Source organism: Callorhinus ursinus, unplaced genomic scaffold, assembly GCF_003265705.2.
Source record: "Callorhinus ursinus isolate GAN/ISIS: 27379988/994484 unplaced genomic scaffold, GSC_fseal_2.0 scaffold1, whole genome shotgun sequence".
NCBI classification, from domain to species: Eukaryota; Metazoa; Chordata; class Mammalia; order Carnivora; family Otariidae; genus Callorhinus; species Callorhinus ursinus.
This window is the reverse complement of record NW_027397063.1, coordinates 120,086,223-120,104,566: the sequence shown is the minus strand read 5'-3', so window position 1 is coordinate 120,104,566 and position 18,344 is coordinate 120,086,223. Positions and strand designations below refer to the sequence as shown.

At 43.3% G+C, this 18,344-nt stretch overlaps 1 protein-coding gene across 7 annotated transcripts in view; it reads right to left on the bottom strand.

Moving 5' to 3' along the window:
• Window positions 1-2,233: 2,233 nt before the first annotated feature.
• The window catches only part of CPNE4 (copine 4), a 516,611-nt gene continuing 500,500 nt past the window's right edge, over window positions 2,234-18,344 (bottom strand). For all 7 annotated transcript variants that reach the window (XM_073900035.1, XM_073900038.1, XM_073900041.1 and 4 more), the window contains 4 exons: window positions 15,900-15,951; window positions 14,664-14,797; window positions 8,778-9,014; window positions 2,234-2,840 (listed from right to left, as the gene is read on the bottom strand). In XM_073900035.1, coding sequence (XP_073756136.1) covers window positions 2,706-2,840; window positions 8,778-9,014; window positions 14,664-14,797; window positions 15,900-15,951 — 558 coding nt within the window. In that variant the 3' untranslated portion in view covers window positions 2,234-2,705. The remainder of the gene's footprint in view (window positions 2,841-8,777; window positions 9,015-14,663; window positions 14,798-15,899; window positions 15,952-18,344) is intronic.

Sequence of the window (18,344 nt, the reverse complement as noted above, 5' to 3'; positions counted from 1 at the left end):
GTCGCTCACACGGCTCACTCAGCTCCTGGGAGTGTTTGTGTTTGTAATGTCTGATCCATATGGTCTCCTTGGTGGCAGGAAGTTGGGAAGACCTGGCTGAATCCCATCTCTCTTCCACTGCTCCAGAGCCCACATCAAGAAGCGGAGATCACCAGATGGGAGAGAAATTTCTGAAATGGAGGCAAAGGTTATGTTTTAAGCCTTATTCTCGCAAATATCCTAATTATCTACTACTTGATATGGCAAATAGGTATAGGTCCAGGAGGGCAGCTGAAATTCGGATTAGGAAATGGGCTCAGGAGCCAGTCTGCATTCAAATTCTGGCTATGTCTTTTGATAGCTGTGTGACCTTGTGTCGGTTACCTAAACTCTCTATGTCTCAGTTTCCTCATCTGCAAAATGGGACTAATAATATTATCTACCTCATAGGGCCGGTGGGAGAATTAAATGACATAGTATATAGCAAGCACTTGGAACAGTACCTGGCACCAGTAAGCCCTCAATAGTTGTTAGCTACAATTTCTATTATTCTTTTGAGCAGGGCTTCATTCTGGCTACGAAAAAGGAAGTAAGCTGCCATAAGGTTCTGGCCAGGCAAATTGGACTCTGTCCTCATCACCCAATCTCACAGATCCCAGAGATTCTGACAGGAATGCAATAGATCCCAGCAGATATTTGAGAATGACATAGTGGTGCATCATTTTGATTGACAGGCATAGCCACTTAATTCACCTCTTACATCGACAATAGATTTGAGATCACTCAAGAGGCACATTAACAGGTCTATTCATTCATTCATTCGATTAGTCATCTCTTTATTCATTAAGTATCTATTGAGTGCTTGCTATGTTCCAGGCACATCTATGCGGAAGCTCATGTCCTCGTTTGGAGTTAGAAACCACCATCAGATAATTCTGTACAATAGGGCCTACATATTTTAATCCCCCGCTTGTTAAAAACAATATCTTTTTGTTTCTGTGGATTGTGAAAGAGCTAGTCCTAATCTGAGGGCATGTCGTCTACATGAAATAAATCACTGTTAGCGAATTGCCATGAAAAGAGAAACGAGACTATAACTCTCAGAAAAAATTCTGTAAGTACCCAATTTATTCATAAAACAATACAGTTGAAATATTTATGATTTTTTTCAGTCATACATTTTTTTTTACCATCATTCCCAAAATGTTGTGCATTTGGCTGACATGTATTTGCAAGATTAGGATCTATAACACTGGAAATCATACAAGGCATTTGCTTTGCTTATTAATACTTCCTCTCGCAACAAACAATGAACAGATCTATTTTGCCTTGTGATTTACCCCCTATCTCTCTCACCAAAAATAAATTCCGCCTTGTGCCTTTTATACCTGCAAAACACTTGTCCATTTCTCCGTGAGAACATTACCCAAGTGAAACATTCTTTCTTCTGGTTCAAGACTGGCCAGTTCATATCAAAACAAAACACCTCCACGCAAAACAATGATCCTAGGCATTTCTGCTGATAGACTTTGTTCTCAGGAGTGATAAAAAGAGGCAACAAGACGCCCCATAGTAAGCTTAAAGATCAACTTGGCGGGCCAGGTTTCTGGGGAGCCATACCGCATGGCCATTTGCCATGGATGAGTTTCTGTGGTTGTGGTCCCACCAAAGACTCTGAGGTCCTTCCTCGGGATTGACATAAAAATGGAACCATTCCCATTGAGGTTATGGGATGCCTCCTTTGAGAGGGCGGAGGCTGGTGAGGAGGAATACTCCCTAGTCTGTTTAAGGAAGAGGTGTGACTATAAAGCAGTGGGACTGATGGGTATGCAGCTTCTGGAATCAGTCTCACTACTTTTTATTCCCACCTCGGAGACAGGTGGGACTTTTGTGCTACTAGCAGGGGAGAAGTGCCCTTCTCAAGCAGACTAGGTGCTTCCCTGTGTCAGATGGTCTCTGGGATGACACCCTAGAGTCTAGAACCTCAGTATTCTTAAGTGTGGACTGCAATGGCATTACCTGGGACCTTGTTAGAGATGCAGAATCTCAGGCCCACGCACACCTGTTGCACCACCGTCTGACTTGTAACAAGATCTCCAGGTAATTTGTGTGCACATTAAAGTCTGAGAGGTGCTGGGCTAGGTGCTCCAGACCCACTTCTAGAAGACTATGTCTAGGTGGGTAAACCTCTTCTTCAATAAAGAGACCCTTCTTAGCAGGGAGGGATTATAGATAACAATTGCAAAAACAGTGTGGGTTTTTTTTTTTTATTTTAAACATGCAAAATACAGTCCATGCATCTGCCATTTTGAAAAGTCTCTCATCCTGTAACAGATAAAACCAAATTATGTTTTGGCTGTCAACGTTCAATAAATGTGTCAAAATGCTTTACAGTGTAAAGATAATAAGAAATTTAGCAAAATTTCAACAAACCTGTATAAAAAACAGATACAGATAACATTTTATTTCAAGGCGACATGCTGTAATGTAAAGAGTAAGTTATAGTTTTTCATGTTTCTTTGTAAAAAGTCTTTAACAATACAAGAGCTTAACAGATCCAGGCCTCAGGGCTACACATGCAAAAAAAATCGTCAGTTAAAAATCACCAAAACGTGCTATTTTTTAAATGTGTAAGTGTGTCTGTGTGTTTTTTAAGTACAGGAGTAGTAGAAGTATTAAATATTAGCAGGAATAGTATTTCAGAACTCTGTAAAAGTATGTGGAGTTCACGGTGCTAGTGTCCTGGAAGACTCATACATTTCCGATGAACATTTTGGTTTAATCCCTTTGCCATTGTAATAGTCCACGACTTGATTTGGGACTTCAGCCAACACGCTCTTTGCCAGGGCAGCTGGAGATGCCTGGAGGGAAGAAGAAATCACCGTGACTTTGGCACCTGGCCAAAGGAATCTGATCCAGAATCAGCATAAAAGACTGCAGTCTTGCTCTGAGCAGCTAGTCTCCCTTTCTCTCCTTCCTTCCTTCCTTCATTCATCCGATATTTGTTGAGCATCTACTCCAACCAAGAGTTGTCAGATTGTTGGAAAATGAACCTTTTATTTTATAATTATATTTTCCCATGCTTGTCTCAAAATAGAAAACTATTCACATCTGAAGATGGGGGAAAGTTGGAGGGCAGAATGAATTTTCTTTAAGTCCCAATTTGCATTCAATTCCAGGCACTGTGCTAGGGTTTATGGGTGTGTGGTTCCTGCCATTAAGGGAGTTATAATCATGAGAAGGGAGCCTGGTGTGGCCCCAATGAACACTGCTATACCTGCTACAGACCAGCAGCATCACATCACATGGGAGCTTAATAGAAATATAGAAGGCTAGAAGCATCCCAGAGCTACTAAACCATAATCTGCATTTTAACTCGATGCTCTAGGGTGATTCCTATGCATACTGAAATTTGAGCAGCACAGCTCTAGAGTCACAAACACCCTGGGACCAGAGCACAGAAAATGAAAAGACTAAGTCATCTTAGAGGAAATCACAGCAGGCTTCCAAGGGGAGGTGGTGTTTAAGTTGGGCATGTTTTAAAATGTAGAGAAGGGGAATGACATTTGATCATTCTAGGTACAGTGAGTCATCTGATGGGGCTAAAGAAAGTGTACGTGGGTGTGTTACGGATTTAGGATTGTGGGGGTATTCAGTTGGAAAATAAGCTTGTGGCCAGGCGATGGAGGGTCTTGAATACCACTAATTAATGTAACCTTTATTCTATCAGCATTATGATCCCACTGTCTGATTTGGGGCAGAGGAAGGTGGAGGTTGGTATTCTGCGTGACTCTGGAGTCATGCAGAGCTGGATCTGACTTCTGGCTCTGGCATTCGGTACTAGCTTTCCAATCCCCGGGCAAGTAAAATTGCCTGAGCCTCATTATTAGCTATTATTGAAGCCGAAAACTTGAAGCCGAGGGACCAGTTAATGGGCGTTTGAGATTCCTCAGCAAAGTAAAGAAAGGGCTAGACTAAATGCCGAATGACCTGGTTTCTTGCTCTTTCCTTCCTCATGTGGCTTGCTACTCAGCCATTCGACTTGGTTAAGCCCCAGTATTCTCAGAGATGAAATAGCAAAGAACAGGGATTGGTTTTATCTCACAGTTTTTAGGAGGCTCAAAAGAGAGACACAAATCTTAAAAACAATCTGAAAACACGGTGAGGGGTTTTTCAAAAGTGACCCCTCACATTTCAAAGATGTCCTAGCATATTGGGCACTTGGCATCCACAAATGCTCTTTTAGTTTATAAATGTCTGCTCAGGGTTGTGGATCAGAGCATGGTCCACACGTACACTAGGGTAGCTATGAAAGCCCCATTCCTACCATTTTCTCTCTAGCCACATCTCATATAAAGGCTAGAAAGCCAAATACTTAATTTCCCAGCCTCCCTTGCACTTAGGGATGGCCATATGACCCAATTTCTTTCTTTCTTTTTTTAAAAAATTTTTTATTTAAGAAGGCCACACGCCCAATGTGGGGCTTGAACTCATGACTCTGAGATCAAGAGTCGCTCACTCTACTGACAGAGCCAGCCAGGCGCTCCAATATGACCCAATTTCATCCTTTAAGACATGAGGATGTTTCCTGGAAAGCTTTTCTTTCTTGGTTAGAGGGGACAGACATGGTTGGTTCTGTTTTCCTTTCCTCTTCCTTTTTTCCTTGAACTAGAATGTAATTCCTGGAGCTATGGCAACTGTTTTATCATCACGAGCAAAGAGCAAGGGGAATCACCAAGTGCTCGCCCTGATACTATCAAATCACTGAAAAAAAGATGTGGGCAGCCACCAGTCCCTAACATCTAGTTACCTGAGAACACCATATTTGTCTTTATACAGTCTAGGGTTTCTCAATTTTGGCACTATTGCCATTTTGGGCCAGATAATTCTTTGGGTGGGGAACTGTCTTGAGCATTGTAGGATGTTTAGCAGCACTCCTAGCCTCTACCCACTACATGCAAATGGCACCCCAAAGCTGTCACCATCATAAATGTCTCCAGATGTTGCCAAAGTTGTCCTTGGTTAAGAACCACTTGTGCAATCCACTGTAAGATGGATCTGCTGTTATGTGAAGCCATGCTATCCCTCAACAGTACTGTCAAATAGAACTTGGTCCAGTGAAGGAAATACTGTGTATCTGCCCTGTCCAATGTGGTAGTCACTAGACACACATGATTATCGAGCCCTTGAAAGGTAGCTGGTGTGACTGAAAAAACTGAATTTTAAATTTTTTTCATTTTAGTTAATTTAAATTTAAATAGCCCCACGTAGCTATTTGTCACTGTATCTAGACAGCACAGTTTCTAAATGACTCTCCCACTCCTTTGCATATCTGGGCTGGTGGCTCTGGTGAGCAATTAGGACTTGGGGGCATTATCTGGTTGGGAACAGGCCAAAAAAGGGAAAGCAGCTGGTATCAGCAGCGGTATTTATTAACCACCTGCGACGACCAGGTGCTGTGCTAAGCTTTATATAGGCACCACGTTTACTCTTCTAATGTGTCTGTCATTTGCCTCATTTTACAGATGAAAGTCTGTGGCACAGAAAGGTTAAATAACTTGCCAGGAGCTACACAGCTCAGAGTCTATGCCCTGTGCACTTGAAAGCTTTGAGTTATCATGCAAAGGGAGGCAATTCATGGGTTACCGGCTTCCTTCCATTTTCTTTACTGTGTATTGAATTCAGAATAGGTAAGTTTGGATAATGATATGGTTTTCAAACTCTAAGCTGAAGTCCATGAAGATAAGGGGCGTGCTATGCTCCTGGTGTTGTTTTTGTCACCCACAGAGCAGCTAGAGTCTGTGTAGAAGACACCTGCGAGCAGGAGCCCACTCCCTTGCGCACCAACAGTCTGTCCTTCCTCTTACCAGCGCAAGCTGCCAGGCTTCTCTCACGGCTGCTCCTCTCTGCTCTCAAGTCCTGTAGCAACATTTGAGCCCCTTTTCACCACCCATAGGTTGCTTAGCACAGTTTTCTGCTGACACCTATGTCCCAACCATGTAATTCTCCAGTACGTTCCTTGGGGCCTGGATCCATGGCTTTATCATCTCGCTGTGCCCACAACAGGCGCTCCATGAATGTTTGAGAACAGGAGGCGGCTGGGGGAGAGGTTGCAACGTGCGTGGCTCTGTGGCTGTGTGTGTGTGTGTGTGTGTGTGTGTGCGTGCGCGCGCGTCTGCACATGTGTGTGCATGCGGGGACAGAAAGGCGGTGGTTTGGGGAAGTGCATGAATCTCCTAGGGAGTGAGCTCTTTGACTCCTCTCCATTCATGCAAAGTAATGGGTGGTGGTCAGTGATGTGGCTACTTCTGTCTGGCTGACAAAATGGGGCAGGACATGAAAATCTGGAAGAACAACCCCCTCTCCCCACCTTGGGCATTATGCAAGTAAGTCACTTCATATCACTTCAGTCGTGATGAACACGATTGTAGCAAATTTCACCTCTTCCTGTACATCCCTCCACATAGTGGATCCAGTCCTACGTGCAGACGACCTGAGGGCTTGGTGAGCCTCTTTTATTTAGCAAGTGGTTTCATTTGGAAACACTGCCCCCCCTACCACCCCAGGCAAACTGAAGGGGAGCTATGGTTGCACAGCTAGCCCCTCACCCACGCTTTTACCCCTGTGCTTGCTGGGGGCTTGGGTGTCACTTGGAACTCCCTTTGCATTCAACACTGTAGTCAGGGATTGATTTTAGACTCCTCTAATGATGCTCATTACACACAGTCCTCCCTAAAAGGAGAATCGCAATTGTGCGGCAGTACCATTATGAGCAATACCTTATTGTTCAGGGAGCCCTGGAGTGTTCAGGGATCTCGCTAAGTGGCCCCGGCAGGCCAAGAGATGTAGGGTTCACTGGAGGCTGCTGGGCTCATTATTTATCTGAATGTTTGCTTTAAAGCATGTCCCAAGAAGGTGGCAAACAACAATTTACAAAAAGCATATGCCAAAGGCTCTGACTCTGGTACTGGGACTTGTCGATAATCGACAATGGTCCAGCCATTGTTCTGCTCCTATACTTGCCTTACCCAGCGTAGCTGGGGTCCTGGCCTGAGCCCAAATTGGGATTCAGGGATTTCTGGACAGATCTGATAAAATGGCTAGGAGAGCGAAAGGGATTCATTTGAATGAGGGCTTTTGGCTTGAGGAGAAAGGTTTTTCCAGAAAATGTCAGGAGGGAAAGCTCAGAGTGGATGGCTCAGTGCCTGTCCCTTCCTCACCCTGACCCTAAATAACTGACTTCAGGCCTGAACACGGAGGGGCTGGAGAGGAAGTGAAGGACATTTGCAGCAGGGATCCTGGAGGTGTAGGGACACAGACTTCACCGCATTAATGGTCCAGGTGACAGCAGGGTCTCTGGAGCATGGAAAGGAGGGGACTCCTGTCATTTCCCAGGGGACTGCAGGGTCTCTTCAGGGCACTGAGGGTTCTGGAGATTCCCTCCTGCCGGGGCAGCTCCAGTTCAATTACCAGCCCTGGGAGCAGGCTCGGTGGCACCCCATGCAGAGAAGAGGCATAGCAGGGGTCGGGGATGATCTGCTCGGGAGTGGCTGCCACGAGGGGCATAGAACAAAAGAACACAGAGGACTGTCTGTGACGACCTATGTGACTCCCAGATACAGCTGGAGGAGGCTCCGAAGGCTTCTTCAGGGCCACTACCAAGCACAGAGGGAGCCTTTGGGAGAATCAGAGAGGGTGTCACCCTGGCCCACTGCAGCCCTAAGGGTGCAAGGTTTTGTGTAAATTTTAAAGGTTCCTTTTCAGGGCACTTGGGTGTCCCAGTTGGTTAAACGTCTGCCTTCAGCTTAGGTCATGACCCCGGGTCCTGGGATCGAGCCCCAGGTTGGGCTCCCTGCTCCGTGGGAAGCTTGCTTCTTCTCCCTCTCCCACTCCCCCTGCTTGTGTTCTCTCGTGCTCTCCTTCTCAAATACATAAATAAAATCTTAAAAAAAGAAAATAAAATGAAGGTGCCTCTTCTTTTGTGGAGTTGATAATTATCCCAAATTTGGAGATGCTTCAGGGTCGTCTGGGGACTGTGACACTGCTTGACTTACTATTTGTTATTGATGGGAATCCAAGACTGTAAAGCTAAATGTTAACTTGCAGAAAAGTGATAAGATTTCTGCCCAGTAGAGAAGGTAATCTAAAGATGATGATGATGATTTTTTAACCCTTTTGGTCATTAGCCAGTTTTGAATCTGCCTTAGGAAACTTATTCCAGTATTCCTGCCGCCCTCTCCCACCGCCACCACTGACCATAATCAACTATTTTATACCCTCCTTTGAACAAGCTTTGTCATCTTTGTGATTCCCTCACTAATGAGTTAAATAAATCTTTGATGCTGCCTACTGTATATTTACAGAGGATTTAGGTTATTATGATTTCAAAAATATACTTTTCCAAGGCAAACACAGGCTTCTCCCAGGGTACATGGCTTGACAAAGAGAACCCATGCTGACTTTTAGCTTCTCTTTGCTACTTCAGCCAGGCACCTTTAGGCAGAGAGCAACCCGCCCAACTGTACATGGAGCCCTGCATGCACTAGAGAGCCTAAATTACATGGATGAGGGCAAGCACCAGTGAAATGCTGGCTGCCACAGTTAGCGTGACTCCTCGACTATTACTTGAGTTACACGTCTTTCTCCAGAGAGTGAAGCTCTACATATCCTGGGTGTGAGACAGCCTGGCCTGGGCAGGGATAGCTGGCATTGCTTTACCCAGAACACTGGTAGGAAACTGTGGGAGTGAGCTTGCTTTTGTTCTGCTCTCCCACAGGAAGCCCCAGAGATATGCGTACGTGTTTGAAGTTCCTGAAGGGCACGAACTGGACGATGTCTCGAAGGACAGGCTCTCCCTTGGGTGACCTAAGAATGCCGTCATCTCCATCCAGCATCTGCATGTCACTGAAGTCCGCGTTGCCCACCCCGACGATGATGACCGACATGGGCAGGTGCGAGGCGTGGACAATGGCCTCCCGGGTGTCGGCCATGTCTGTGATGACACCGTCGGTGAGGATCAGCAGGATGAAGTATTGCTGGGGTTGACCAGAGGCCAGGTGAGCATGGGGACAGGGAGGTGGGGGAGACAAGGACAATACCTGTTATGCACCCGGGTGGCTTTCGTGTGTACTGACCACAGCGACAGTGCCGACAGACTTTAACGAGTCCTGTGTTGGCAGCCCTAAAGACTTAAGGCTATGATGAATGGAGCTTCAATGCAGGCATAGTAATTGTGGGTTAATTCTAAGAATCACCTTAATGACAGTTACATGGCACAATGTGGTGGACAGAGCAGTGGAGGGGAGTCAGGACAGGCTGGCCTCAAAGCCTCCATTCTCTGAGTTCCTGGGAAAACTTACCTCCTCTGGGTCTACACATCTTCATTTCCTGAGGAGTGGGACCAGACCTCTTCAGCTCAGGGAATTTTCAGAGTCCATAGCTACACTGCCCAATACAATAGCTACTAGCTCCATGTGCCTACTGAGCCCTTGAAATGTGGCTAGAGTAACGGAGGCACTGAAATTCGAATTTTATTTCATTTTAATGAATTCAAATTTAACCTTCAAAATGAAGACTTGATTCAGTTATTGGAAACCTTTTAAATACGTTTGGAACAACTCAGGTATGTGACTCTAGTTTCTCAGCTATTAATATAGAAAACCTAAAAAAGATCAAGTATTTGCAGCGATAATTTAGTATCCAAATTAAGATGATGTATTATAAAATACACATGGATTTTGAAGACTGAGTACAAAAGAAAGAATGTAAGATATTTTATTAATTTTTTATATGGAAGACTTATTAAGATGAGAATATGTTGGTTATATTGGATTAGACAAAATACATGATTAAAATTAATTCCCTCTTACACTGTTGGAGGTAATGCAAGTTGGTATAGCCACTCTGGAAAACAGCATGGAGGTGCTTCAAAAAATTAAAAATAGAGCTACCCTACGACCCAGCAATTGCACTCCTGGGTATTTACCCCAAAGACACAGATGTAGTGAAAAGAAGGACCATATGCACCCCAATGTTTATAGCAGCAATGTCTGCAATAGCCAAACTGTGGAAAGAGCCGAGATGCCCTTCAACAGATGAATGGATAAAGAAGATGTGGTCCGTATATACAATGGAATATTACTCAGCCATCAGAAAGGATGAATACCCAACTTTTACATCAACGTGGATGGGACTGGAGGAGATGATGCTAAGTGAAATAAATCAAGCAGAGAAAGTCAATTATCATATGGTTTCACTTATTTGTGGCACATAAGGAAGAGCATGGAGGACATTAGGAGAAGGAAGGGAAAAATGAAGGGCGGAAATTGGAGGGAGAGACGAACCATGAGAGACTATGGACTCTGAGAAACAAACTGAGGGTTTTAGAGGGGAGGGGGGAGGGGGGATGGGTTAGCCTGGTGATGGGTATTAAGGAGGGCACATTCTGCGTGGAGCACTGGTGTGATACGAAAACAATGAAGCATGGAACACTACATCAAAAACTAATGATGTACTGTATGGTGACTAACAACATAATAAAATAAAATTAAAAAGATTAATTCCCTTGATTCTTTTAACTTTTAAACATGTGGCTACTAGAGAATTTAAAATCGCATATACAACTCCATTATATTTCTAGTGGACAGCACTAGTCTAAAGCCTTGCTAACGGAGGGTGTGGGTTGCTGCCTCTTGCCCCAAAGGCCATACACCATGGTCTGGTCCAGTTTGAGTGTGCTTGTGGTGCTGAGCTCCTGTGGCTTCTTGCTCCAAGTCCCAGCTCCCTGCCTGCAGCCTGGCTAGCCTTTTTCCACCTGTATAGGCTGAAGGGGGCTCATCCGAGAGCAAAACTGGAGAAGACATTCTGTCTCCATCAGCACAGGGAGGGCTCACGACCTGCTATGGGGTCTGGAGAAGGAAGGCCAATTCATGCCAATCTAATGTAATTTTTGCAATATGCCCGACATCTGCAGGGGGTAAATGTGGGATTAGTAAGCCATTTCAAGTTGCCATATTTCAAAGAAGAAAGGCTGGATAGCCTAGCCACATTCTGAAAACATCTGGTTTTGAGAATCATACTTAAAAGGTTGCACACAGGCTGTTAATGTTAAAGGTTCCTGCTTTTCTCTGTAAGTCGGAAAAAATATTTTAAACAAAATAACATGTCAGAAGTGCAACTGGAGGGAACAGAAATTCACACTATGATGAAGACAGCCATATGTTTTAAATGCTTTCTATATAGTTTAATGTAAAGACTAATTCTGTTCCATGTCCACTAACTACCCATCCCTAGTTCTAGCTAACCAACCAATTTTCAAATTCATTCGAATTGTACATTTTCATCCCATATCCATGCTCTTTGAGTCATATACAGTCACAAAAAAGGTGGCCTGGGAGTTTAGAGGAAGGTTTCAGTAGGAAGACCTGATGGTGCAGCTAGGGAGGTGCAGAGAAGGGGCAGAAGGAGGCAACTTGGTGGTTGGGGATAGGGGGAAGGAGTGTGTAATACACCAGAATCATAAATCACCCTTCCAGGGTACACCTTGGAAGACCAGGTGGATGCCACACCTGGAGGGAAACCACTTCTGACTCAAGAGCAGATGGGCCCTTGCGTGAGTTACACTTCTATGTCCTCCTTCCTCCTTTCTCTACCTCTCGCAACTCCCGTTTGATTTGATCTTTGTGGTCCAAGGGTTGGATCGCCCCTACCTGCTCAATACCTCCAGGAACAAAACACCTGATAGCCACGCTACCACATCAAGAAACTTTAGAATTGAAATGGTCTAGAGACAGGGTTGGGAAAATATTTTCTGTAAAGGGACAATAATCAATATTTTAGGCTTTGCAGGCCATAGTGATCTCTGTGCAACAACCTAACACTGCTAGTGTAGTGTGAGAATAGCCATATTCATTACTTAATGTGAACAGGCATGGCTGTGTTCTGATAAAACTTTATTGATGGACACTGAAGTTTGAATGTCATATAATTTCCATGTACCATGAAATTCTTCTTCTTTGGATTTTTTCCCCCAACCATTTAAAAATGTAAAAGCCATTCTTAGCCTACAAGCCATTGATAAACATGCTATAGAATGCAGTTTGTTGACTTTTCATCTAGAGCAGGGATTTTATTTTATTTTTTAAAGATTTTATTTTTAAGTAATCTCTACACCCAACAGGGGGCTCAAATTTACAACCCCGAGATCAAGAGGTGCACGCTCTACCAACTGAGCCAGCCAGGAGCCCCTAGAGCAGGGATTCTTGACCTGGGCCAGTGGACTACTGAAAGATTTCAGACAATCTGTGAACTTGGGGTAAATTATATTTTAGTTTCACTAACCTCTAACTAAAATTTATAATTTTTTTTCAATTATAATCAACAAATAAAATTAGTTTTAACTGTGCTTGTGACTTAGTCACCAATAGAAATCACAGAATATTTTCCTATTATATTACAGTGACTGTAAATATCTTACTACATCATTTATATCAACACTACTTAGAAATGACAGAATTATTAGACTAGTTACTGGTTCTCATACTTTAATGTTAATAAAAGAAGCATTTTATTGCTATATTTATCATGCTTCTTAGCCACATTTAAAAATATTTTGCCGAATGCATTTCAATATATGTGATTTATTTATAATATATATTTTACTTTGCGCATTTAAAAGCATTTCTGAGAAGGGGTCCATGGGCTTCACCAGCTGTTAATGGTGTTCATGGAACAAAAAAGGTCCAAAACCACTGATCCAAAGAGATTGTCAGGATTCTAGAATCTGCTCCTTCAAGGTTCAATCTAGCTAAAGGTAATATGCTGCAGACTGCTGGATTGAAATCCTGATGGAAATTTCCAATAAGGTGAGCAGTAGTAGTTGCTTCTAAAGTCAGGCTAGAAAATGCTCACAGATGAAATATTACCGTCTTTGAATGAACTTGAGGTCCTGTTTAGATAAGGAGGGGATTTTTTTGTTTGTTTGTTTTTAATTTGTACAAGACTTCCACAAAAATCGAGAGGAAAATCTGACAGCCATAGACTCCCTGCACAACCTGCCAAAGAGGTTCAAGGTTAGGATCCTTAGCAATCAGTAATAGCAAGGGGCCCTGGACCACGCACTGTTCAAAGAACAGGGAAAATCTCTGGGGCAAAACATCAATGTTTCTGGCCTATAGGGTAAATTATTTGGGGCTGTGAGGATTAGAGGCTTCCTCCACCGATTCTTGACCTGCCCTTTCAGAGCAGACCTACCTAACCCCACCCCATAGTACAGATTTAGCAAGGACAGTCTATTTTCTTAAAATCTACTTTATATGTTGGGTTTCTGAGCCAAGTTATCATTTGAAGAATTTGAATTTGAAGTTCTGGTGATGAAAAAAAGTAAAAAAAAAAACATAAAATGGAATACTGATCCTGTTCAACCCTTATTTCTAAATCTTGCATCTGTGAGGATTCAAATTTGCTCCATGGCCTCTGTGCATTTGGCAAGATGGAGGTGTCATTGACTCTGAGAAGTATAATTTTCAGACAAATGTTGGGGAGGAAAGTCTGACTGGTATGGGTGGATGGAGACAGTGAGGGAGACTTTCCTTGTGCTTTGAAGGACAGTAAAGTAAGGGACAGTAGCTAAAGGGTTAAGTAGTATCAAGGGAGAGATTTTAATTCATAGGTATTAAAGCCTTTTTTATTTGCTAATGGGAATGAGTCTTCAGTAGGAAGGGGAAACAGATGATAAGGAGAGAAGGTGAACATAACTGCTGGGTCAATGTCCTTGGATAATTGAGAGGGAACGTGCCCCAGTACACAAGAGTTTGACATCAGATATGAACATGGTCCTCCATCCATTCTAATATGAGGACAGCTGAAAACCTGGGTACAGTGCAAATAGCTTGGATGAGTTCATGTCAGCAGATGAGGGAGACGTATATAATCTTCTTCATGCAAATTCAGTATCTTGGAACCCAGGATAAAATTAGAGACAATTTCAGACATCGGTAATATTCTACTAAATCTGAAAAAAAATTAAGAAAGCTAGAAAAGGACTATATTGATATCATTAAAAATGATATACAGAAAAGTTATTATGGTAATATGTTTAACTCTAAAATTTTAGGGGAAAAAAAACAAACTCTGTTTGGTCTTTTTGCCTTGGTTTGCATTTTTCTTTTTCTTTCTTTTTTTTTTTTTGGTTTGCATTTTTCTTAAGAAAACCAAGAACAGAATGTGAAACAAATCTTTGCCATGGTGTTTTGTGTTGTCGCATTTGACCACCGGGAGACAGATTCATCCATTGTTTTACTTCTGTTTTGCTTTGCTTTCATCTGTAGTATGGGTACATTGGAAAGGAAGCTTATTTTTGGACAGTTTTTTCTTCCCCAAGAACATGAGGTGGGTATGACCCATACTCTGGTGACTACAGTAGCTTCCATTGTTGAGTGTCTCCTGTGTTCAGGTAATGTTGCAGACATTTGAGATGTGGCCTTGCTAAGCCTCACAATAACCAGCAGAGTTGGGTATGATTATCTCCATTTTTCAGATGAGGAGACTGAGGATAGGGGAAGGTTAAGGCATTTGTCCAAACTCACACAGGTAGGAATGTTTGGATTTATTGTCAGAGTGGGATGGGTGCTAGGGCCAATATCCAGGTAAACGCCCATTAGCAGGAGGACCAGCCCTCTCCTTACCGATGCCTCCTTGGTGTTAGTCTCCTCTGATGCTGACTTGGCAACCTTCTGAATGATGGGGGCGATGTTAGTAGGACCGTAAAGCTGGAGCTTAGGAAGACAGCTCTGATAGGCCTCCACAACTCCTTGAATTCCTAAGGTGAAATCGGCAAAGATCAGTAATTCAGTAGTCCCCTCAAATATAGGTGTAATCAAACACACACAGAAATAAAGCATTCAGTTGCCCCCATTAGTCCTTATCAACATCACATTTACATCCTAAAGGTAAAAAAGAAAATACCACATCCCTGGTGTTGCCTACACTCCCGCTGCAATCATTCTCTTTAAAAGCTCAAGTCAAAAGCAACCATTTACACGAACTTTTCCCAAATGTCCCACTTTACACATATGATTTCATTAGATCCTCATAACATAACGAAATAGATGTTATACCCTTTTATAGGCGAAGAAACTGAGGCTCAGAGAGGTTAAATGATCTGCCTCAGGTCACACAGCAAGTGAGTTGTAGTCTCAAGATTCATGCCCAGGTCTTGTCTGGCTCTATCTAAGGGCTGTGCTCTCAGCCACTAGGCAAGTCAGCTTTCATGCTTCTCTAGTTTTCACACCACCTGCTGAGTCTCCTCTAGTATATACCACCCTGGGCCACCTGTAGGAGTCATGTGTACATCGCTTCATCATCATTATTTGATGGAATATGTCGAGGAATTTCTAGCTGGAAATAATGCAACACCGACCAAAGCCTTTGAGAAGGCTCTTTCTGGCACAAAAGCATAAAGCTACTTGTTTGAAGTCACATCCTTTGCTAGCATGTGGAAAGTGTCAAATGCTTTCCATGTTTCCCCCTTCCTTATTCCTTCACAGAGAGGAAGTTGTGATAAATAAATACATAATGAAAATTTAGAAAGCGGAAAGAGAGGTAGCTAATCACTGCCCAACAGGTATATTTCTTCCCCACGTTTTTTTTGGCCAGAGAAATCCAGAATTGGTATCAATACTCTTGCTGTAAGCTCAAGACCTCTTCTGCATTCTGTCTTTTATAGCTACTTTTCTGCTCTGTTATGGCTCTCCATTGCCTTTGGAGTAGCATGGTTTATTTGGATCCAGAAAGCCTACTTCTCTGCTGTGGACAGATGACTGTGGCTAACTGAGATGCTGCTTCAGAGCAGAGAGACTAAAATGGGAAAGGTACCCACGGAAGGGCGGTGAGACCTCAGCTTGCTTTTATGTGTGATTTACCTGCACATTCTGGGTTGTCTTCATTAAAGTTGATTGCAAAGTCGTGAGAGACCTAGACACCAATTAAAATTTTAAAAAGGAAGAAAAAAGAATTATAACTTTAATCCAGTAAGGAGGCACTGGGGTTTAGAGTTTGCAAACAGATGCCCACTACATTCATTATGTGTTAAGCAGCAGGAACCATTTTAAGCCTTTACACAATCAATCTGAGATGGAGGGTGAATTCTAAGCTCCCTGTGGAGTTCAGGTGACAGGAAGACTTTCTAGAATCAGATAAATGCTGGCAGGAGAGGAGAATAAGGCAAATAAAAAAGAAATCGAAGAAAAGATTTCTGAAAAATGTAACTCCAAATAGCTTCCAGATAGAACTGGCCACAGCCTGGAGGCTTAGATTTGGCTGAGCTCTATTTGGACCCAGTGATAAAAACAATGATAGCCCAATAACGCAAGCTGTCTGCCCAACATGGTGATGGTTATGAAGGCTCCAGCTAAGCTGTTGACATTTAAGAATCATTCTAACATGATATGCAGACATACAGGGCAGAAGGATTTTCACATATACACAGGTTAAAATAGACTCTACTCTTGGAAAAGTAATAAAGTAATACACCTTTTACTCTTCCAACACAATTTCCTCTACCTGGCAGGACCTATGCATAAGGTCAAAAAGGATATTGTTTACTTTTTTGTTTCTAAAACCTGATAAAACAAGAGGGATGTTCTGACATCTGGACATTTTTATTGGATCATCTGGAATTATACAGAAAATTATACAGACTTCCATTTCAAAGGCTATTTCCAAGCACTGACTCTTTTGGGGGTTAGAAGATAGGTCATTGTGTTAAAAGACCCCTCTTTTCTTAGTGTTGGTGCCCTACCCCACATTTCCTTGCCCTGAGCACTTCCAGGCAAGTCAGCTGACTTCCAACCATCTTACTTGCTTTATTGACTTTAAGACTTTCTCAGGCCTCCAGAGCCTGCTTTGCCTGCCTAGCTGTAAGTGTTGGGAAACTCATGTCCCTGGGGAGCAGCCCTTAATCACTCACTGGATGACAGGATATGGTGTATCAATACCCCAGCTGTCTTATCTCTTGGGGTCTGTGCATGCTCTACACTATCTCCCTGAGGCCCCCAGCAGAATTAAGTTCCAGTGCCCACAGTGGTAACTGGCTTGTTAGCATACCCTATGTTGACTTCCCCGTGTCCCCACCCTCTGTTGAGGTTTCCTCCACCTCTCAAATAAATAACTTGCATCCAAATCCTTGTCTCAAGGTCTATTCCCGAGAGAGTGCAAACTAAGACAGAGGTGCTTGTGGCTCAGTTTCAAGGCAAACTCTGAGATCTTATCCTAAAGAAGTCAATTGTGATAAACCCTCTGGGGGCATCTGACAGGCTGAGACCATCAGTGCCTGTCAGGGCAAAGGGGAAATTAGACATGGAAAAGGGGCATTTGCATGACTTTTCAAGAACAGCAATGAGGATATGGGAGGGATGCCTGTTAAGACAGCAGGAAGAATAAGTTAGCTGACAGGCAGCATGGAGCCAAGAGATCAGGTCAGCATGAGGACTTCAGAAAACAGCAAGAAGGATGAGTTACTCCAGGAGGGGGGCCAGGCAGATGTCACAGATGAGATAAGGAGGGCATGAAACAAGTGTACTGCACACCTCTGATCTTAGCCCTGTTGGGCCAAGCTGAGACCAGAAGATTACCTGGTGGGGATGGGGTGGAGAATGCTCAAGCATCTTTGGGTAGTTGGACTGGTGGTTGTTTTTATGCTTCTGTTTTTTTTTAAAGATTTATTTATTTATTTGAGAGAGAGAGAGAGAGGGAGAGAGAGAGAGAGATGGGGAGGGTGGGGGCAGAGGGAGAGGGAGAGAGAGAATCTCAAGCAGACTCCCTGCTGAGTGCGGAGCCCTACACAGGGCTCGATCTCATGACTCTGACATCATGACCCGAGCTGAAATCAAGAGGTAGATGCTTAACTGACTGAGCCACTCAGGCGCCCCATGGACTGGTGGTTTTTGAGGTGCATTTCATTCTCAAAGCTCAGCAGCTCTGGGAAGAAGGTTGGCACCCATTTGCCCACATTCTGGAATTGATACCCCATCTAAAGGGGACTGCATCTCCTCAGTTCTGGCTAATTCTTGCATGTCTAATCTTTTAATCTTAGTGTTGCCAGGTCTTTTAGTTTTTCTGGAGAAGCAAGAAGTGTGACATTGTATATGAAATTGTATAATTCTTAAAAAAAATGTGTGTCAGATATAATACACTTGTGGCCTGAATAATGTCTACAGGCCACCAGTCAGCAGCTCCTGTTCTGTGTTCTTCCTCCCCATGTGCTCAATTTCCAACAAATGCTTCTAAAATTCTGTAGCCATGCCGGGCAGGGAAGGCAGTGTGGGACATAAGGCGAACAAGAAAGAGGACAGGTCAGAGAGACATGC